General features: G+C 39.1%; 2 protein-coding genes across 2 annotated transcripts in view; one reads left to right on the top strand and one right to left on the bottom strand.

The window, feature by feature from the left end:
- Positions 1–11: 11 nt before the first annotated feature.
- On the bottom strand, positions 12–18,176 carry LOC138030146 (histone acetyltransferase KAT7-like). The gene is made up of 14 exons (XM_068878026.1): positions 18,079–18,176; positions 17,055–17,205; positions 15,575–15,709; positions 14,217–14,329; positions 13,137–13,553; positions 10,375–10,485; positions 7,904–8,182; positions 7,205–7,381; positions 6,853–6,942; positions 5,800–5,940; positions 4,377–4,470; positions 3,291–3,437; positions 2,701–2,807; positions 12–922 (listed from the first exon to the last, which is right to left on the bottom strand). Exons 1-14 carry the CDS (start codon positions 18,091–18,093, stop codon positions 809–811), a joined length of 2,091 nt encoding a protein of 696 aa, XP_068734127.1. The 5' UTR covers positions 18,094–18,176; the 3' UTR covers positions 12–808.
- Positions 18,177–18,212: 36 nt separating this feature from the next.
- LOC138030145 (nuclear factor related to kappa-B-binding protein-like) overlaps positions 18,213–22,500 on the top strand; it is a 48,784-nt gene continuing 44,496 nt past the window's right edge. Inside the window, exons 1-6 of the mRNA XM_068878025.1 lie at positions 18,213–18,515; positions 19,367–19,444; positions 19,612–19,667; positions 20,144–20,211; positions 21,086–21,156; positions 22,333–22,389. Coding sequence (XP_068734126.1) covers positions 18,417–18,515; positions 19,367–19,444; positions 19,612–19,667; positions 20,144–20,211; positions 21,086–21,156; positions 22,333–22,389 — 429 coding nt within the window. The 5' untranslated portion in view covers positions 18,213–18,416. The remainder of the gene's footprint in view (positions 18,516–19,366; positions 19,445–19,611; positions 19,668–20,143; positions 20,212–21,085; positions 21,157–22,332; positions 22,390–22,500) is intronic.

The following is a 22,500-nucleotide window of genomic DNA, read 5'->3' as shown; positions in this document are numbered from 1 at the left end:
TTTTTTTTTGGAGGGGGAGGAAGGAAGGGAAGTCGTAACAACCAGATTTACTTCACGCACCAATAGCCCTTTTTAGTTCTGGACGAGGAAGTAAAAAATGTCTGAATAATTTTGACCAGGATTATAGCACAGTTACCGCTAAGCAAGAAAAGTATCATTTCAAAGCCGTTATGAGGGTGTGACGTCATTTCAAGTCCAAGCAAAAGTTCATGAAAGAGGCGAACTGATAAAACAAGGGCCATTGATACAGGGAAGCAGAAGGGACAGAACGGCCTCGGTAATTTCAAGTAAAAGAGAAGATTTCAAACAGTGAGGCCGTGAGAAGGCTTCTCGTGGCTTCGTCGCTCGAAATCTAGCGCTCATGAGAATAACTTAGTTGAGTCAGTCGTCATGAAATAAGGGACGCTTCTTCGTGCCTTCACAGTGAAGAGTGTTTTACCACAGATAGACGAGTCGCTTGTCTAAGTTCCTCAAACGCTAGCTGTGTCGTGTCTAAGTTCCGTCAAACGCTAGCTGCTGTGCGTAATTTTGGGTGTAATTTTTTGATTGTGCGGAAGTTCCTTCCTTTAGAGCGAGCCTGCTTAGTGCAAACAGACATTTGAATGAGTTTATCAAATGTCCCAACTACTCACGCTCGGTGCGGGACTGGGCTACGCGAAAGATCAAAGGTATTCCCTGACAGTCACTTCTGAAGCAACTAACCGCTCAAACTGTAGCCTGCGAACGCACACATATTTCCGGCTGGAACGAGAATGGAATTGGGGTCTCCGTTGCTTTGGAAATTCCAGTGGAAATCTGGGAGGCAGCTTTAATCTTTGCTGTCCTGATCGGTGGGCGGAAACCACGAGAGACAGCTCGAATCGATCTCTTGGTAAGTAGCTGGCCTGGATGAAATCTTTCTTTCATATTCATCAAAGAGATCCTAAAAACCAGTGAATAAAAGGCGATGAGGAAAAGCTTTCTTAAAGAGACGTTTTATTTTTTGGCTTTACTAAGGACTGGAACTTAAAGATCTGAGAAACTGAGGAAAGTGCTTATAGACTATTTTCCCATTCCGTGATGCAAAAAAGGTTTTTTTTTTTTTGGGGGGGGGGGGGGGGGGTCTTTTCATGAAAAAAACAATACAATTTATTTACTCTTGGGACTGTGAACCGGAATCCATTGTTTTAATGCAAGAATGAACTGGTATTATGGCTTTTGCGAAGGACTTACTAAGGCCTTACTAAGGAATTAAAGATCTATCTACGACAGCGAAGTCAACGAAAATGTCACCTCAAAAATATAACTTTAGACAATCGCAAGTTTGTCGCGATTATTTCATCTCGTTTATGTTGTACAATGTGGGCGAAGTATCCTAATTAGCACATAACCAAAATAATATTTTTTTGCCCACCATTTAGACCGAGTTTCAATTGCGCAAGGTCTCGTAAAGCCAAAACCAAAGTAAATACTTGGGGGGCCAATCAAAAAGGACGGAGAAAATCCAGTCCAGTAAACCAATCAAAAACTCGAGGTATTACAAGTCCGTAGCCGACAAAAAGCACGGGAAAATGTGCACGAGCGAGCCACGATTGGTTATGGTTTCACTTGTGATTGGTTGAAAACGTGGCGCGAGAACTTTGAACCAATCACTGAGTGAAGTAATACACAAAAACAAAGCAATTCACTAATTACTTTCGACACTCAATTGAAAACCGCTCTATGCATGCATGCATTTACTATACATAGGCATACAGTTATGTTTAGATTAAACATTATTATAGGAACTTTGTTTGTTTTTACCATTTGCAGATGGAATTACAAAGGCAGCACTTTCTATATGCCTCAAGTTTGGTGCCGCTGGGGCATGAGCCTGCGACCTGCCGCACGAAAGTCCAGCGCACTTTCGACTGAGCAATCTGGTGGGCTTTCTTGAAAGAAGTTGGTATTCGAAGGCAGCTGTATTTTTTTTGTATTCTTTTTTCTTCTGGCCCCTTAACTTACGTCCAGGGGGCCGGTTCTCGAAAGTCCCGAAACTTTACGGCCCATTTTCGGGTGTCACAATTCCCTTGTATCTCAAGAACGGAGAAGATTTTATATCGTCAAACTTCACAGTTATTTTTCTTTTTGTTACTTGAAAACGAATGCAATTTCAAGGACCGGCGTTTTTCCACAAAACAAGCGGTTGGCAATTTCACAGGGTGGCTTTTCGGGCTCGAAAAAGTTTCGGGACTTTCGAGAAACGGGCCCCAGAAATGCAAATAATAAGCAGAAAGCCTAAGTTTGATATCCAACATGACCTGTCCCCTCAAAGTCTAAGCATTTGCTATCAGGTTAGTATAGGCCACTTTCGAAAATTACCGTTAATACATCTTTGTTGCCCTCCAAAAATTTGCATAAGCATTGTTTCCAGTTTCTCCTGGGACTTACAATGGTCCCACGAGAAAAATAAAAACAATGCCTATGCAAAATTTTTGGAGGGCAAACAAAGAAAATTATGGTACTTCACTACTTGCACAAATCCCATAATACACCTCTCTTTTACCCCCCAAAAATCTGCATAGGCATTGTTTTCGACTTCTCTTGGGACACTTTTCATGTCCCAGGAGAGATTGCAAACAATGGCCATGCAAAGGTTTTGGGGGGAATAGCGGTGTATTATGGGATTGTGCAAGTAGTGAATTTTTGAAAGTGACCTATTGTGGTTAGCGTATAACTCACGTTGGCTCTCAGAATCACGTGCTTTCCTTTCCAATATTTCAAAATACCCAGATATTGTAGAGTGCTAACGATGTCACTGGGATGGAGCGCTGTCTCCTGACTTATGTCTAAAAGGAAAAAGGGCAAAGTATACGTAGCTCAAGTTAATTTTGAAAAAACCACACAACGAACCAATCCCAATATTCAAGAAGCAAATGATGAAGAGATTTCAGAATTTCGCGTGTGCGCTAAAACCGATACACAGCGAAAATTCCTACCACATGGGGTGAGTTGGAAAGCCGTGTTCAATCGAACGTCGATCTGGTTTCACAAACTTTGCTTATTGATTGGCCGACATGCTGAATACCATATCGACCAATCTCACACAAAACGGACAACCACTTGTTTACCGCCGTTTGCAGCGGATACGTGTTTCGCTTTGGTATTGGTTCTACTGTGTCCAAGACTAGAGCGGGATGAGATCTACACACATAGTTTCTGTACGACATCACAGAGGTTCCCTTTAAGAACCTACATGCTCACGCAAGGGAAGCGTTGCGTGACATCCCAACAACCACTGCGAAGGAGACTAAAAAAACAAAGAATCTTACCTTTAATGGATATCACGTCAAAACCAAAGTTTTTCAGGTACTTAAGTAAAATACTCTTCCAATAACTGCGGTAACTGATAAGTCCTAAATCTGACAAAGGCTTCTCTGGTGAACCAACCTTTCCCTCAACTTTGGACAAAAGATAACCTGGGGTATATGCAAAGTGTAAAAAAATAAATAAACAAAATGATAAACTAGTTGCCCTGCAACGGAAAAGAGGAAAGCTGAAAAATCAGAGTATAGGCAGGAATCGAACCTGCGACCTCCGTAACGCACGTCGGACTCTGAACCCAGTTGTTCAAAGCTCTATTTAGGGCCAGTACGCAGCTACTACAACGGCTCTCGGGATTGGCTTAGAAAACAATGGACCACAACAAACAACCAATCAACGATGGACCCTAACCCTAAAAACAATAGAGCGGCGTCCTAAAGGGATCCAATGAAATTAGAGGTTGTAAAGAGCTGCGTCATATCTCCCTATTTAGCTTAATCCTGGATTAGTGGAAACTTTCCTATCAGTATTTTTTGCCGATCAAAATTGTTCCCACAAGATTCTTAGCCTTCCCCTTTGAGTTAGACTTCTTTTTCCTTCAGGTTAAATTTGTCATCAGGTGATGCCAAATTTAATTTGACCACACTTAGTAGAGCGGTTTTAAATTGAGTGTCGAAAGTAATCAGCGAATTACTTTGGTTTTGCATTTCTTCGCTCCGTGATTGGTTCAAAGTTCTCGAGCCACTTTTTCAACCAATCAGAAGTGAAACCAAAACCAGTCGTGGCTCGCGCGTGCACAATTTCCCGAGCTTCTGTGTCGGCTACGTGTAATTACTTCGAGTTTTGATTGGTTTACTGGATAGTCTCCGTCCGTTTTGATCGGCCAAAGTAATTACTTTGGTTTTGGTTTTACTCATTTGAAAACTGCTCTAAACAGCCAATTTGCCTGTGAACTGTTTCCCGATTTTCCCTGTGTTCGCTGTCATTTCCTTATTCACTTCTCAATTTTGTCGTTCGTTTCCTCCATTGTTTGATCGTTGTTTCCAAAACTAAGTGAATTAGAAGAAAACCATTGCAGAGAAATTACGACTTACTAAAATCGATCAGCATTTTTCCATATCCTTGCTTCATATAAATCGGCAATGTCAGAATGCAGGAAACGTTGTAATTCAGAAAGGACTTCTTTTCCTGTGAGAAGAGGAAACATGCAAACAGACTTGTTTACAAAGAGATGTTACAAACACGAATATCGCAACCCAAGTCTCGTTTCACGGGTCTAATCGCCACAGTAAAGACAAGCCAAAGGTTCTTTTCGAGTCCGTCTCAACTTGATCTGATAACACTTCTTAAGAAAGAACTTCTCACAGATTCAATGAAATGTCAATCAGACAGGCATTGTGAACGAAGATTATTATAAGCTCAAGAGGTGTGACCTTGATAAAACACCAAATTCTCATGACTACCCGACAAAGAAATCTACTACTACTAAACTTTTACGAAAGTTTTACTACTTAATCTTAAGCACTCTATATTTCCTGGACACTGAAGACTGCTCTTAGCACACTCTTAAGATTTATTGTTTTGCATGAAGCCTTTTCCTTTCTATGTCTCAGTGAGATTAGTCTTGAGTAAATAGTGTGTGTAATTGTGGCGGTTATTCTTAATGTATCGAAAATCTTAGTAAGAAATTTGTTAGTAACTGTTGAATGTTAATTAATAAAAAATAAAATAAAATAAAAATTAAAAAAAAAAAAGGAAACTATCGTACTAGTTAGAAGAGTGAACGTTTTGATCTCGGGATCTACCTTTATCAACTTGTTTGATAAAAAATGCATTTTCGTGTAGTACACATTTTCGTGTAGACACATGCACAGCGCCTCTGTTTCTTAGAAACTATACCCTTCATTCATCTAAAGGCGCCCGGAAACAATGTTACGAAAACATTCTTGCGGAAGCAAATGTTTCCCCGTTTGCGGCCCAAGGAAACATTTGTTGCTTCCTCAGCAAATGTTTCCTTGCTTGCGCGCCAAGGAAACACTTCGAGAAACATTGTTTCCTAGTTTGCGGTAGCCTTAATGGGAAAAGAGCACACAATTTATTATTATAACTTATATAGAGGATATTACATGAACATGGCCGCGCGGAGATACGAATTTCTCTTCGAGTATTGAAAAATATTCCACGAGAGAACGCGGTGTAATACTAAAAAAAAAATAGTCTTATTTTTTGTAGTCCTGACGTAGAACGGCACGATTTTTTGTTAACATAGCAACGGTCATCTTTTCATGTGTGAAGATATCATGTTATTTTCGCACATGAAGATATCATGTTTTCGCGTAAAAACTCACCTGGTATTTCGTTGCTGTTTATATAATAATATTTAATATCATTTATCATAACTGTGGGGCTGGCAAGGATTAACGTCTTCTTGAAAGCTTCGGGGGGAGGCCTTGAAATACAACTTACAGTAGTCAATTCCGATGGCATATCCCCTTAAACGATCGCTGTAGGCCTTACCTTCGAGAAATAACCGACCATATGACAGCCGACTGAGTCCGCAGTTGTCATGACATAGAACAGGAAAGGTTCCACATCATAGTAAAGAGTCTTATGATCCAGGAAGAGCTTGGCTAATAGACACAAGTTCTGGCAATATACCTGATGCAGAGAAAACAAACGTGATAATTTGAAAGGGTTGCAAATAGACATTGATAATTTTGAGGACAGAAGTGCGTGAATAAGATCTCTGTAGCAAAGATTCAGGAAATAACTTATTTTTGGCTAAACTGAGATAAAGAATTCGATATTGACTTCACAACTCTCAATTTCTATTGTGCACCGACAAGAACGGATGAAAGACGAAGGCGAAGGGAGTGCTATCATGGCGGCAGATCAGCACGTCTTCGAGCGTTCCCTATAAGAACTAGTAATTCGTTCAATTCTCACTACATTTTGTTCTTTTCGATGAAAGATATGCCTCGTCAACGAAACTTGCACAAAATTATAGTCATAGGAGCTTTACATCCTCAAGATATCGCTCGCAGGCTAGTTTCACAATTACATCACTATCTTTATACTGGGGAGGTTTTTAAGTCATCAGTTTCCCAGTCATCTTGCTTTTAGTTATCTTGAAATCATACTGAAAAACCAGCTTTAAAAACAAGACAGTTTCACAAATAGCCCGAAATGTTTTGAGATTTGGAGGAATGGGTCCCAGCTCTGAATGTTTTTCTCCGCCCAGTAAAAAGCAACATTTGAATGGACCATTTTCGAATTCTCACGGCTGGACTGGATCTAGCATGGAATGGAGGCTAATGCGGGCAAATCTTTTCCAATGCAAATTAATTTGCCCGCATTAGCCTCCATTTCATGCTAGATCCAGTCCAACCGTTAGAATACCAAACTGGCCTATTACGCTGCTTTGAATTTGGTAGAGCGAACTAAAGTGGCATTCACAACTGCGAAGACATTTAGCCTCAAAACGTTTAATTCGATTGAACCTGATCTTGACACAAAGAACACTTCCACAGCTGTTCAGTTCAAACAAATATTTCCATACTATTAACCAACCTTATGCTTTTTTCCATCCACCTCAAATATCGACAGACCATTCTTTCGGTAGATTTCGTCTCCCGGTGGATATCTATTGTTGCATTTTGCCTAAAAATTAAAAGCCATTACTGAATGGAATATCAATCTAATTGATTAAATTGAAGGTTTGACGACTTCGTTTCACCAAATTTGAAACTTATGAGAAATTCGAATAACTACAATAACTTTCTGGCCTAAGTAGAGAGCTCGAGAATTGACGACGCAACGAGAGCGAGAACGGCTGCAGAAAAAGAAAAAAAAACAGGTTGTAACTTTACTTTAAAGGGTAAAAAAGGCCTCTTTATTTTAATGGCAAGACGTTAATTCTTACCACGTGTCTTCTCAAAACAGTTTGGCTCTTCATGTATTTCAGACAGAATTCACAAATGTAAATTTTACGTAGTCTTTGAAATTCCTCTGGATAGGGAGAAGAATACCATGTATCGATCTCATATGATCCAAACTCGATGCAGCGTATTCCAGCTCTTCCGTTTATTGGTAGCATTTCCTAAAATAAGACAAAGAAATCCCGCATACATAGATAGAAAGATACAAGTTGTTCCAACTGGACAGACAGACCGACAGACAGATAGATAGATAGATAGATAGATAGATAGATAGATAGATAGATAGATAGAGAACGAACGAATGAACGAACGAACGAACGAACGCACGGACGCACGGACGGACGGACGGACGGACGGACGGACGGACGGACGGACGAACGAACTAACTACATAGGTAGGTAGGTAGATAGGTACTTGTATAGCCTTTTAACTTTTTATTGCAGGTTTGATATGAAAAAGACAAGAAATGAAATGAGCTACCGGGCCACAAAATGAAGATTAATAATGAAATTTCACTAATCCTATTCTCATTTAAGCCGCGTCTGGAAATATTCATAGCTCTGACAGGTTTCGCAAAGTGTAGGGATTTTTTTATAATAGTGGATAATTCGAAAAAAAAAAAAAAGAGCTTATCCTTTTTAAATAAGTGGATAATTTACCAACTTTAATCTCATAATATGTACCTCTTCATTGGCCTCTATAGCTTTTCTCCAAGCGTCTTTAAACATTTTCAAATCATTCTCTGAAGTTAGTTCCCTGAGCGTCTCCTCGTCTAACTGCTCCATGGCAGCAATACCGTTGCGATACGCTTCGCTGCTTTGACCATTCGAGCTAACGAGTGGATCTCTACTTGTGATGTTGCTGCTTCGTCCGCGGTTGTTCTGTAAACTGTGTTCCTGTGGTGTGATTTCCTTACTGGTGACGGCTGCGCGGATTTTCTCCGGCATAAAGGATAACTGAACCTGAATAGACAAAAAGCGGGACTGCTTTAAAACTTAAACGCCGTGTCTGTATTAGAGAGATGAATGAAGGGGGTAGTTTCTAAAGAAACTGTGGTGCTGCGTCGGTGGGGAAGTAGTATACAAAAATTTGGTTTTATCAACGGAGTTGATAATGTAAATTGGCCACCGTACAGAGATTCTAAAAGCTGACGTTTCGAGCGTTAGCCCTTCGTCAGAGCGAATAGAGGAACTGTGGGTTACGTCTAGTTTTTATAGTAGAGTAGGAGCTACGCTATTGGTGGTAACCAATACGTTACCAATACGTTAACCAATACGTTACCGATACCACCAATAGCGTAGCTCCTACTCTACTATAAAAACTAGACGTAAGCCACAATTCTCGATTTGCTCTGACGAAGGGCTAACACTCGAAACGTCAGCTTTTAGAATTTGTGTACGGTGGCCAATTTACATTATCAACTGCGTTGATCAAACCAAATTTTTGTATTACAGAGAGTCGGTCAAGGTTTTGAAGCAAGAACAACAGCAACGTCAAGAAAAACGTCACTCCATGTCAAGTATTTAACGATTATTCAGTACTTTCGGGGTTCACAACCTCGGTCGGACCAACACTCCAAGCAGGTCTTGTGAATAACTGAAGTCTTCTCGGATAAGGACTATAAACTCCAGGCCCATCGTGTCAATTAAAATATAATATAATCAATAAAAGAACCCACACACTGTTCGCGAAGAGGAAGGGGGGATACCCCTGTTGTAGGTGGTTACTCTCTCGAAGAATAATTGTAAACCGCAACAAAACTGATGTGATATGATGTGACATGGGGGGGGGGGGGGGGGGGGAAATGCCCCCAGACCTCATAGGTAGCCTTCGGCGATCGCAAGGCGAAGCCAAAAAATGTCAGGTCCTGTGCTTTGAGATATACGTCCGCTAGTTTAAAAAACTGTCAAAACCCTGATATGTGCGGTATATAAACCATTACCATTCTTTGTACGTTATTTTAACTGTACTTCTTTGACTGTTTCAGAAGCTTTAAAAAAGTGAAAAAACTAACTGTAGTAATTTGATCTACGACCGCACAAGGAAAGAGGAATGGGTCTAATCTCGGGCTGACGTCACAGACTACTTAGCATTACGAGTGTTCTTTGAAAACAGCGATGCAAAGTAATTTGTGGCATCAAACAGGTTGCGAACCCATGCCCCCTCATTGCTCAGTCATGGATCAAACTGGGACCAACTTTCCCGTCTTTCAAAGTGAATGGGCCTTAATCACAGAGCAGCCATGTTGAGTCCCGAGGGATTGAAAACTTTTGTTTTGCCCCACCGAAACTTGTTTCGAACCATTTCGACTCGAGGCTCAGGGCACAAAATCTATTGTCGATGGCCAATATAGCCGCCTCGCGAATGAGCCCCGTAGAAAAGCGAGTGTTTCAATAAAAAGTAGTAAAACGACAAAATACATGTGGGACAATTTTGGAGAATAAGTACTGTAGGATGGAAAAGTTTGTTGATGTGATAGGCACTTTAACCAATACGCCATTTTCGAGTTCATGTCTGCCTCTTCTTCAAAGGGAGTCTGGGTGTGAAGTTTTTGTGATGGTAATTAGTTCTACTTTACATATGAATGAAAACTAATTTTCATAACAACAACTTTGCACTTAGACTCGCTTTGAAGAGGAGGCAGACATGAACTCGGAAATAGCCTATTGACACCTCAAACGCCCTATGACGCCCCGAATGGACGAGTAAGATCATTTGGTGTTCTAAAGACAGATTAAAATCTTTTAAGTCTCACTCCCAGGTGTCAATGGGATAAAGGCGCAGGTCATTTAAATCTCAATTCCCTGTTGGCCATTTACACAGTTCGTTTACTGTTGAAAGAACGCCTACAGTCTTAGGGCGATCTAGCTAACTTGGAATAGCTATCATTGCATGAGATTTCCATTTGGTGTCCAAAAACGAAAAGTTTAAGGGGGACAAACATGTAGTTTTTCAGTGAGTGATTAACCCATTGACTCCTGGGGGTTCCCCATTGACGAGTAAAATTGTCTGGCGTTAGACAGAGTAAAATACTAAGTCTGGCCGGTTTAGGCCGGTTTGAGTGTCAAAGGATTCCAGACTATTCGCGGAAAAAAAAAAAGTGTAAAATTTCGTTTACGAGCAACGCAGGTAGAACTGTCTCAAATACACAAACCTTGCTCCGCAATGATTTCTTGGGAAGATCTTTCGGAGAAACGATATGTCTTTTGCTTCTTTTCGTCTCTGGTGACATTGCCAATTCCTTTTCCCTTTCCTTAGCTTTGTCCTAAGTGACAAAAAGGTGACCTGTTTCATTGTTTTGTATAATGTAGTTATAAGGCCATGGCGGCGTGCACTACTGGCAAAAGTTCTATGTCTGTTCAGCGGATGCTAAAGATTGCCATCCTCCTCTTATCTGTCGTTATTCACCTCGAATGCGTTTTGTAAAGAGGGTCATTAGTGGGTTTCTTCTCAACCCTTTTGCTCCTTTAGGAGTTCGCGATTTATGAGTAAAATCTTCTGGCCCCAGTTGTTCGAAGGCTGGATAGCGCTATTCACTGGACAACTCAGTTAGTTTTGCCAGTGTTTATCCACTGGATAGTGACTTGTCAAGAAAGAAACGACAGTTTTCAATTTACAAAACATGTTTCGACATTCTCATGTCATCTTGCAAATGAGCTTTTAACGGTTGTACATTTGAACTTATATAAAGGTACGTTACAAAATAACGCGTCAAAACTTGCGTAGAATTTGAATATGAAATAGAGACAAAAGGAACAACGTAATTAAAAAGAAAGAGATAAGTCTAGATGCCTCAACTGCTGATTAAGAATGGGATTTTCCCAATTAATGTGATGCCTCTTTGATCTGAATTTGGAATTTTGAGGCGGCAGAGTCTAGGGGCACGTTCGATTGACCCTATTCCGGAATAAGAATACGTGGAGTGATGATTAAACGGTATGTCTGGCGCGTTTCGAAGCAGCAAGGATAATAAAAATATGTTTAAAATAGCATTTTAGCAGATGTTTGACAATTTTAATGTCAATCTCCGTAAAAACGAAGGATTTCTAACCTATATTCCATGTATTCCTATTCCAGAATACGGTCAATCGAACGCACCCTAAGATCGTGAAACAGAAGTTGGGGATCTAGACTTGTCTCTTTCTTTTTAATTACGTTGTTCCTTTTGTCTCTTATTTTATCGTTATGCGCGCTATTTTTGTTTTCCGTGCATTTGATATTTTATATTGGAGTTGTACGCAAGTTTTGACGCGTTATTTTGTAACGAACCTTATTGTACATGTACAACCCTTAAAAGCTCATTTGCAACTGAAGATTACATGAGAATGTCGAAATATGTTTTGTAAATTGAAAACTATCGTTTCTTTCTTGAGAGTTATATTGACTTATCCGGTGGATAGCGTTATCCACCTTTTGAGCAACCGAGGCCTGGTGTTACAAGGAGTAAACTCTTAAGAGAGAAAGAGGTAAAGGCAACGGTTGTTTGAGTGGACAGAGATCTTCTTAACCAGTTGGTCCCTGAAGTGGACCCTGAAAAATCCGTAAGTGTCACTTTTAGGAAAGAAAGGATTAACATTTAATTCTTCGCGAAAGGTGAAGGAGAAGCATTGGATTGTGTGCAGATCACAGATACATGTTATAGGTTCAGGAACATTTTCTTGCAGTCCATCTTTAGTACTTCGTGGTTCTAAACTGGGATCCCTGTTCCTAATTTGCATACTTTATATCCTAGTCCAGTTAAATGCCACAACTGTAAGTAAATATCATATTCTATAGTCAGGGATATTGCAGTGGTGAGAACACACCCCTCCCACCAATGTAGCCTTGGTTCGATTGGAAGACTTGGTGTAACATGTGAGTTGAGTTTGTTGTTTCTCTATTCTGCTTTGAGAGGCTTTTCTCTGTGGGTAATCTGGTTTTCTCCTCTTCTCTTAAAACCAGCCTACTGTCAGTAAAATTTGGTATGTGTAGATTTGATTTGTTTTCTGAACAGCAGTATCTCCAATTAGTGCCCCAACGCTAAATACAGCCAACACTTAAGTTAAGTCTATTAGTACAATGTATATACTAAAAGAGTGGATAGCCAATATCCTTTGTTATTGACCTCTGAGCAATTCGTGCTGAATTTGCACCCGAAAATGTTGCATTCTTTGTAGGAATAAATTAGTTAAAATCATATTTTTGTGCCATAATAACGTGGTGTTTTATCGCACAATGGACGTTGAAAAAAAGTTTATGGTCCACCTCCCCTGATTCAACAAGAATTAATAGCCATTAAAACACCCGAAGCGGTGAGCGGAGTTACATGTAGTTGTGCTGTATATTTTCTACGTTTCACTCAGGTAACGTAAGCTTAATTATACTGTATTGACAGGTTGTGACAAACGGTTTTTATGAGCAAAAATTTAGTTTTATCAACGCAGTTGATAATGTAAATTGGCCACCGTACAGAGATTCTAAAAGCTGACGTTTCGAGCGTGAGCCCTTCGTCAGAGCGAATCCGAGCGCTGCTTGCGGCTAGAACGGCTTTTTCCAACACTTGGTTTAGAACACTATTTCCAACAGCTTTTCTCAAGGCTTTCTGAAGGCCGTTGGGTTTTCCCCCTTACCCGCTGACAACAGGTCAGGGGGCAAAAACCCAACGGCTTTCTCAACGCCTCCAATGCTTTAGTAAATGTTTTCTACGGGTACCCAACGGCTTCAGCCGTTTAACGGGAAACCGTTAGTGCACGTTAGTGTATTATCTCTTTAGTATAATTATACTAAAACAACTATTCACCTCAGTGTCGGTGGCTAGTGGACTTTGACGCTGCAAACCACTTTCGCAGACTGGAATGATCCAACACCACGGCATTTGAAAAATTTAAAACTGTAGAAATTCAGTGTCAGACAAAGGTTTTGGAAAATACTACACACCTTGCATTCCTGTGCTGTCATGTTGTGATATTTTGGACACCCAGACAGAGTGTGATGCATGTCAAATTTGCCAGTCATGTGACCACGTCCATCACAGCCAGGGGTGGGACAGCACTTTACTTTCTTCAACGAAGTCGTCCTCTTGTTTTTCGAAGTGTTATCCAGTGCAAGAGAAGTGTTAGGCGATCTCTCGGATTCACAATCTGTTTGGGATGTCTCGGATGCTGTATGGAGCTTCCTTGGGCGACCACGCTTCTTCACGACGACACTGAAGCTAGGAGACTGTGGAGTTGTTTCACCACTTGATGACGGACATTCGTGGCATTGACCTGCTCCTCGTTCTGCACCCTTTAGTTTTAGTGCAACACACAATGAGTGAAGACCTCTGTCACAGGTAACACAAGCCTCCAGTTCAACCTGTTAATAATAATGATAATGATAATGATAATAATAGTAACCCCTAAACTGTGATGACGCAGGTCAATATACATGTAGTATATGACTTGTAGTAAACTGACTTCAGCCTCTTGCTATGATACCAGCAGAATATTAGAACCATCGTGAAGTAAGACTAGCCACATTCAAAACAACTCCTCTACACTAAGAATACCATTCTACTACTGTACAGTGTAATGACATCCAATAATATGAAATTGTAACATTGGCAAATGAAGAATAATATTTCTTGTGACTGAACCATTATTCAATGTCTAAAAAACGAGCAGCAGTGTTTTATTGGGTTAAAAAAAATGAAGCGCAGCCAAGTATTTTAGACCCAATAAAGCACGACCTGCATCTTATATTTTATTGAACGTCTTCAAAAACATTCCACAAAAACCGTATCGTTCAGGAGTCTGAACAAAGGGTTCAAAATGTGAGTGGAAGATACCATATACATGTATTAGCATACAAGAAAACACAGCCAGGCTTCATTAATATTCTTTACAGTATATATATTAATATTCTGATGACAGTGTTTCATTGGGTTTAAAGCTCGTACACGAGATGTTTTGATTGGCTGTTAGACTCATGAATAATTAATGTATTTTGCAGAATTATATTCCTATATAATGATCTCACCTCACTTTCAACTGCCTTGCATAAGTAACACACTTTACAGTCTTTGCATTGCCACGATAAACTATCCAACATGGGATGGGAATCTTTGGATAATTGCAGACACACCCTGTGCCCTGAAGATAGCAAAAGCCAAATGTAAAAAGGAGGAAAAGCACTGTTACTTGGAAAGTTACAGTACAATTAGGGCAGACCTGAGGCATAGGAAAGTAATCTCAAATTCTAGACAAGACACAATTGCCACTACCACTAACTCTTTCCACTTTAACAGCTCATACAGTGTACATGTACATCCACTCAAAAAGTATGTCCCCTTTAATCCATTGAATCCTACAATGTTGGAGTGAGTCTTGATACATGTTACTCCAAACGATTTTCCCCGTAAATTGGGGATGGTTTATGAGTCAAAAGGAAACAACATGGAGCTACTGTACAATGTACATCCACTGAACAATGACAACCCAAATTGTCAGGTCTCATCATTTAACAAAAAATCCAGTTGCAATCTTGCAACAAGATACGAAAATTGAGTTGAAAGGCCACAAATTTTAGTCACAAAGCTTATTATGATTATGTCGTCATGGGTCATCGCACAGCATTGTGTTGCCAGCAGTTTAACAAAACAGAATTAACATGAACCTGCAATAGATGCCACTGAAAAGGAAAATGATTTCAAGAGGGAATAGCACTGTGCACTTTACATCACGGCTAAAATAAATACGCTACAATTTTGCCCCATATCTTCTGATTATACATGTACACACCGGGTAGCCACAAATTTGCGACTCTCCCAGATAATACACTTGTAGTACTAATTTTAACTTGCAAATTGAGAAATTCAGTCATAAATGTGACTGTACTGGTTGCAATTTTAAGCCCTGCTTTTAATAGCTTGAGCATTTTCTTGACCAATTTTTGACAGAGTGGAAGGGACATTCATTTAATAATTATTACCAACAGTGCATTGTAATTGTGTACATGTAATCATGGATCATCGCATTGTATTGTGTTGCCTGCAGTATAACAAAGCAGAAACCAAGCCTGCCATTAAGACACCGCTGAAAATGGAAAATGATTGAGAAAACAGCATTGTGCACTTAACATCATGGCTAAAATAATTGTAAACACTACAATTTTGCCCCATATCTTCTGATTATATATGTATTATTGTAAATGTACATACCCGGTAGCCACAAATTTGCGACCCACTCCCCGAGATATTTTTAGTTGCAAATTGAGAAATTCAGTTGTAAACGTGACTGAATTGGTTGCAATTTCAAGCCCTGGTTTAAATAGCAAGCATTTTTCTTGACTGGTCAGTTTCTCGACAGAGTGGAAGGGACATTAATTTACATAATTACCGACAGTTGAACACTTTGAACATTGCAATAGCTCTTCTTCATCTTCATTCTCAAAGCCATGACAGATGCAACATTCTTGATTGTCTTCTGAAAAATCTTTTGTACGAAAATCAAGCCTTGATGATTTCCTTCTCCCTGCAAATACAAAAAATCACAATTTTGTAAGTAGGCCCTTGACTTGGAAACCAAAGAAATCTCAATGTTGCTAGCCAGGTATGGGTCAATATTGCACCGTATACTGTACATGTCTCTTTAATGTGACCACGATGTCTAATCCAATTAAAGCTAAAATAGTGTTAAAATAAAATAGTAAAGCTAAAATAGTGTTTAAATTAATGTTTATAATAATAATAATAATAATAATAACAATAATAATAATAATAATAATAATAATAATAATAATAATAACAATGATAACACAATTATTATTATTTTGTCTAAAAATGGGCCAGCTATCATTTTTTGAGATATGTCCAGAAATGTAGATGTACACAGACTTCAATAAGGGTCACAAATTGGGTTTGCATCTACGTAATCATGTGCATTTTTGGAGGAAAATTCATTAGTATTTATTGCAGGTTCAGTATTGCAAGTTTTCTGTTCTTACAGTCCATGGGGATCTATTCATACAGTGTATATATAAACTTTTCCGAAGATTAACATGCTCCAAAACGGAGCACCCAAGGCTGCTGCCTAAGAAAATTTTAAAGGGGCCATCAGAACTAAACGCTGAGAACTTAGGAGCCCAACATATGAAGTGAAAGGCGTTGCTGTAAAAAATTAAGGAGCCCAGAGCTTTTCTTTGGGAGCCCCAGGCTACCGGGCTCCTGTTAGGCAACAGCCTTGGCACCTGTAATGGAAAATGTGGTTGGTGGCAGTGCATTGTTGTCAAACTATTTCATTCCAGAGAAGAGACTTTTGTCTTGTGAGACGGTTAAAAAAACTGTAAGTGCCTGCATTAACATGTTCATGAAGAAGCTTGTGCTCCAAAATGGAGTACTTGCCTCTAATAAAGTGTCAAGGCTGCTTCCTAATGGTGGCCTGGTCGCCTAGGAGGCCTTACTTGTGAGCACGGGTGACCATATTTCTGAACGAGTAGTCCGAACGGGCACCTAACTTATCACAAGGTGATTCATCGGGCCGCAGTGTTTTGATGTCGCTTCTGCAATGCTCGTTTGTCAAACTTACTTAACCGTTTAACGCTTCTACTTGCCCTAGGAGTTCATGAAATTTTGTTTGGCTTTGAAAAAATTTAGTATTAATTTTGTGCTTATTACTTTATTATCCCACATTGCACTCGAAATCATGTGATTACATACATGTACCACTACTAATAACTAAATACATGTAAATTAGTACTTGCAGTCCGGTTCCCAAAAGAATTAATAACTTACTTTTAAATGACTGAAAAAAAATATATACAGTATATATCAGTTGTGAAAACTTTCTTTTGGTTATAAAGTGCATTTTGGTTATCAACCTTTTGCTGAGCTCCTTAGAGGTCGATGGTTCGATGATCTCTTGCTGGGTGAAGGAGGACTTTTTTGGGCATCACTACTGCTGTCAGAGACGTCCACAACATCCACCTCGAAGTCTGACTCATCTGATGAGTCCTTGATGGGCTTCAATCGCTAATTTAAAAAAGGTTCAAATTAATTACTGAGTACTTTTAGTCCATTCAGTTAACCAAGTTAACCAGGGGTTAACTAATCGATCGAAATCGATCCTCGAAAACGTAATCGATTAATCGATAGTACTCAATAATACTCAATATATGTCGATTGATTGGTTATAATAATCGATAAAAAACGATAATCACAAAATTTGCCTAGTCACTAATTTTTTCTTCACCGAAGCTGAACTAGCGAGCGGCACGTGTGTGTACATGTATTTATTGAGTGGTACAACTGTGTTATTTTCTCCCATACAGTATGTATTTGCGAATCAGTGTATTCAAGAGAAGAAGTGTGGGAGACAATTTAAGTAATAAAATAATAATGGATCACAACTAAGCATTTCCTACCTTGAGAGCTTCCCATCTTTTTTGATCAAATCGATAACATCGATCGTTTAATTACAGAAATCGATAAAATCGATAATCACAAAAAGCTGACCGATCGATTTCAATCGATTTTCGATATTAATCGATAAATTATAATCGATTTCAATCCATTACTATCGATTTTCATCGAGTATCGAAAATATCGATTAGTTACGCCCTGAGTTTATAATAACCACACACTCGAGCTACATGTAGGTCAAGTTTATTTGAAGAAATATGGAACTTTACAACTTCTTTTAGACGGTCGATCAGTAGTTTTCCCAATATAGACTCCTCTTCGTGCACAGAGAAACGCACAAAAGATTTAATCGCATTACGAGATAACTTGGTTGCCTGCATGTATGGCTCAGATTATGCGATCGCTTGGCGCCAAATTGAATAAAAAAAATCATCGCCTTTTAGCACATTTCGAAGCAATTGGATTAGTTAAAGACATCCGTACCTTACGTTTCGGCATGTCAGTGGATGAGTTGACGTATAGCCCACATAGAAAGTGAAGGAGTGGAAAACACGACGGAGCGCGCCATCTTGGATACGAAAATTATCGCTTGTCAGCGGTGAAAGCATGAATGTTTCATACATGAAGTGTACTTGGCTAATACCAACATGGTGATCAATTCTTCATCTTCCTTCAGAGGCCAAAGAAAGCAGACAAGTGCTTTCTACGACATTGTTTAAATATATTACTAAACTTGAGTTAAGTTTCTGCTCAAGTGCGGGTGTGGTTTTAGGATTGATGAACCCTCGGAAAAGATAAAAAATCCGTGATTACCAAAAAAGATGGACCCTTCAAATCTCGAAGAAAGCGATTTAACAGGAATGGAAGTTTGCAATTTTGGTGGAACAGAGATAGCGCTTCCTATAGACTTGATTGAACAGGTAAAACGCACCAAAATAGGGAAAAACGTTTTTAGTCAGCTTAATATGCCTGGATGCTGTTAATACATGAACTCAGTCGACCAGGGTGGCACTCTCGGTACCTTGGATGAATTGGGAATTTTAGCGGATCTAGTTCTAGTCGATCGGTTTCTTTGATCTTTCTCCTTTCCCCCCTCTTTCCTAGGGGGAAGGGTGGGGAGATGGCTCGATACTTTTGATCCACTATATCCAAAGGTGGTGGTCCTGGATGTAGTAGGAGAAGTGAATGGAGTAAGGGTGGTGCCTACTAATTCAAAGGTGTTTTTGCCCCGGTTTATGATTGTGCGGGAAATAAAGATCTTTACAAGTGTCATTAAAATCGGAAAAGAAAATTGGGGGAAACCACACATTTTTTAAAGATAATTCATGAACAATATTTTTAAAAAGTTTTAAAATACAGAGCGATGTATGGCATTCTTTCTCAAATTGAAGCTTAATTATCTCTGAAAAATGCATGGTTTCCCCCAATTTTCTTTTTGGATACCCCTAGTACTTACTAAGATCTACTTTCTCCAGTAAGTTTTAAACCGCGCAAAAATATCCCTGTATTTGTAAGCTTCACTAATAGGAAATCAGAGTATCTTGAGATGTGCATAACGTATGCGCAATAACAATAGTAGGCACCGTCCTTAACCAGTAAAAAAAACTGTCCCCTCCATTAACCCAATTTGACCCCTGGGAGTAGAGACTTTTCTGTGTCTAAGACCAGACAATTTTGCTCATTAACGTGGGCGTCCTGTGGCACCTGAAGAATGAATGGGTTAATGAATGAACTAATTATTATTTTTTGCCTCTCAACGTGTTCCATCTAGAAAGAAGTTTTCTTCAAAGTTGTGAGTATGGACACGTGGAAAAATGTGTTAACTCCAGCAGATCGAAAGCATTTGGAGGTGTGTACCAAATAATTATTCTTTTAAAACACAGACCTTATTGTTACAAGTTTCGTGATGATAATGGTGATGATGATGATGATGACAGTGATGATTAAGATGATTATGATAAGCTTTTCTGGAGATCTTATTCTTTACAGAATTAACCTCAGTTAACTGTTTTGCAGACGTTTCTTCCAGTGTTGCCAACAGATTATCCTCATGCACAGGAAGAAAACTTGAGGTTTGTCAAGTTTTACATGTAGTTAAATTTTGCAGTACCAACTGGTCATTTGAAGTTCACTAAAAAGGTACTGTGTAAAGTCTCTGTTATGAGCCTGAGAGGCCCATCAGGCCAGCGCTTATCTCTGGTTTCTGTAGCATGAAGCCACTAGCTAGGAGTATTTCTACTCCCCCCTGGATAAGATACTACATAGTCCACACAGGGTTACCCCCAGCATGCACCAGTACCCCTATATACACCTGGGTGGAGAGAGGCACCGTGAGAGTATTAAGTGTCTTGCCCAAGAACACAACACAATGCCCCTGGCCAATTTTGACGTTCACTGAGTTCTGTTAATTGTTGCATGTACACTGTTGAATTCTAAAAAAAATTGACAAAGAACAAACACATATTGCGAGGGAGCCCACTTTGTGGGAAAGCTTCTCTATGAGGATACTGTTTTTCATTTTGTTTCTTTTGTTTTCATGTACATGTAGTGCATTGCTTGGTGGGGAGAATTTCAGATTTGGAAATCCAGTCCAACAATTTCAGCAAAAGCTTAAAGGTGATCAAATAAAAGTACATTATTTTTATGTACAGTGCATGTTACATTATTACAATAATTTTAATGACCCCTGTCCATTATAAATTGTCCCCTTTAACCCATTGACTGAGTCGTAGGATTGAGACTTAAATAGATTTTACTCTGTCTAGTGCCATATGGTTTAGGAGTCAACCGACCCTCATTGACGAGTAAAATTGTCTGGTGTTAGACAGAGTAAAATCTATTAACGATGAAATGATGTATTAAATGGGTCATATCTGAACTGCAGATATGAAATCAAGTGAAGCTAGCTATGATTCTCGCAGTTATGAACGCAATTTTTGCAATTGCGTAAAAAAAGCCTGAAAAATTGAGGACTTCAACAGGGTTTGAACCTGTGACCTTGCGATACTGGTGCGACACTCAAACCAACTGAGCTATGAAGCCACTGATGTTGGGAGCTGGTCATTTATGGGTTTCAAATTGTTAACTGCGAGGATCATAGCTTCACTTCATTTCATATCCGCAGTTCATACATGACCCATTTCATAAACCTATCATTTCATCGTTGATTCATTCCTCAGGGGAACTTTGGAAGCCACAAATGACCAGCTCCCAACATCAGTGGCTTCATAGCTCAGTTGGTTAGAGCATCCCATAACTGTGAGGATCATAGCTTCACTTAAAATCTATTAAATCTCACTCCCATGGGTCAATGGGTTATTATAAGGCTTAGCATTAGCAAGTTGTCAACTCTTGCACATTTCAAGTGATCTTTCTGCATGCATCATGACTTCAGATGTTTATACTCTGGTGCTGTACATGACGAAACCATGACCTGAGAATATTAATTGTACATTTGTTTTATTGACGTGGACACATGTTTCTCTTTTAGATGGATACTTCTACCCGGATGTGGTAAAATACAAGAAATTGTGTCAAAAAGCCAAGCTCAAGGAATACAAGGTAATTTCCACAATCTTTGGGTGTCGTCCTACATGTATATTGGATTGTCAATGCTTAGTAAAATGTTTTTTATTGTTTTTTTGAGAGGCCTTAAGCCATTCATCCCTGTTCTAAGAAGTGGCCCCATTGATGAGTAAAATAATCTGCCAACTTAGACAGGGGTAAGCCAGTGTCTTTTTGGTTACTGGTATTTGATGGGTTTGTACCTCATCTTTATTTCCAAATACAACTTGCATACCCTGTACATATGTGTACTGTAAAGGCACATTTGTCATACATTACTAAGGCCATTAAGCCAGGTGCTTACATGTTTAAGTGACCTGTGGTCAGAAAAACATAGATTATAGTTATTTTGTAAAGAAAAGAAACCTTTTACAGTGTAACTAAATTACAAACATTAAACAATGATAAAACATGGAAATATATGTACAATGTACGTGCAATCCTGTAAAGAATACAAAACTGATGACAACAAATAAACTACTGTAACATGTAAAGGTATATACACTGTATACACACACATTGTACCTTGGAGAACCATTGTGAAATTTCAGAGGTTTATCAGAATGATGTTCAAAGTTAATACATGTAAATGGTTTTGTTAAGGCATTTATTATCATTATCTTATCCACTGTATCATCAGGGACAATTAAAAGTCTAGAAGAATTAATGAGAATTATTGATGGTTTGTACAAGGTATACAGTACTGTTTTAGAAGCTTTACTGTACATATCATCACCTTACATACAATCATGTACATGTAACATTAGACTATGAGCAGTCTATCTTTTTCTGCAGTCTGTCAAGCAAAATGCAAAACAGGCAAATGGCCACGCGTGTGACTGAAGGCGCGAGATAGGAGAGGTACAAAAACTTCTTGGGCTGCTGCCCTCATTTTGGGCATCTCGCAGCTTTGCCACTCCCATGTGCCTGTGCTGCTCTCACTAAATCTGAAGAAAGAGAGAGACTGCTCGCATTCTAATGTAACATGCACTTATTAGGGAACAATAAAAGCTCATCTGCAATTTAATTAGCATTATGTACATGCTGGTAATAATGATACAAGAAAAAAGTACTATCTTACATGTACACTATATGTAAACGTTGGGTGTGCATGGATACACATCTTTCCATTATGCCAAGTGTAATCAAAAAGTACATATAATTTTTTTGTAGATTCAACAACAGAGGTTCCACAGGAAACTGCTGAGGGAAATTCTGATATCCCGTCAGGTAATGCATTTGCTTTTTTTTTTTTACAGTGTTCCATTCATTTTTGCAATTAAAATTCAGATGTTCAGATGTTGTAATTTCCTGTATGCACAAGTACATATTGTACAGGAC

The sequence above is a fragment of the Montipora capricornis genome, chromosome 13, assembly GCF_036669925.1.
Source record: "Montipora capricornis isolate CH-2021 chromosome 13, ASM3666992v2, whole genome shotgun sequence".
In the NCBI taxonomy this organism is placed as follows: domain Eukaryota; kingdom Metazoa; phylum Cnidaria; class Anthozoa; order Scleractinia; family Acroporidae; genus Montipora; species Montipora capricornis.
Note: the sequence above shows the minus strand (reverse complement) of the source record. Positions and strands in the feature narration are given on the sequence as shown.

What these genes read in the sequence shown, in the direction of transcription:
- LOC138030146 (XM_068878026.1), bottom strand. An exon ending in AGAAATCATTGCGGAGCAAG is followed by an intron (nt 8,183 to 10,374) that starts GTTTGTGTATTT and finishes TTGTCTATTCAG; the next exon opens with GTTCAGTTATCCTTTATGCC. An exon ending in TGACGTGATATCCATTAAAG is followed by an intron (nt 2,808 to 3,290) that starts GTAAGATTCTTT and finishes TTTTCCTTTTAG; the next exon opens with ACATAAGTCAGGAGACAGCG.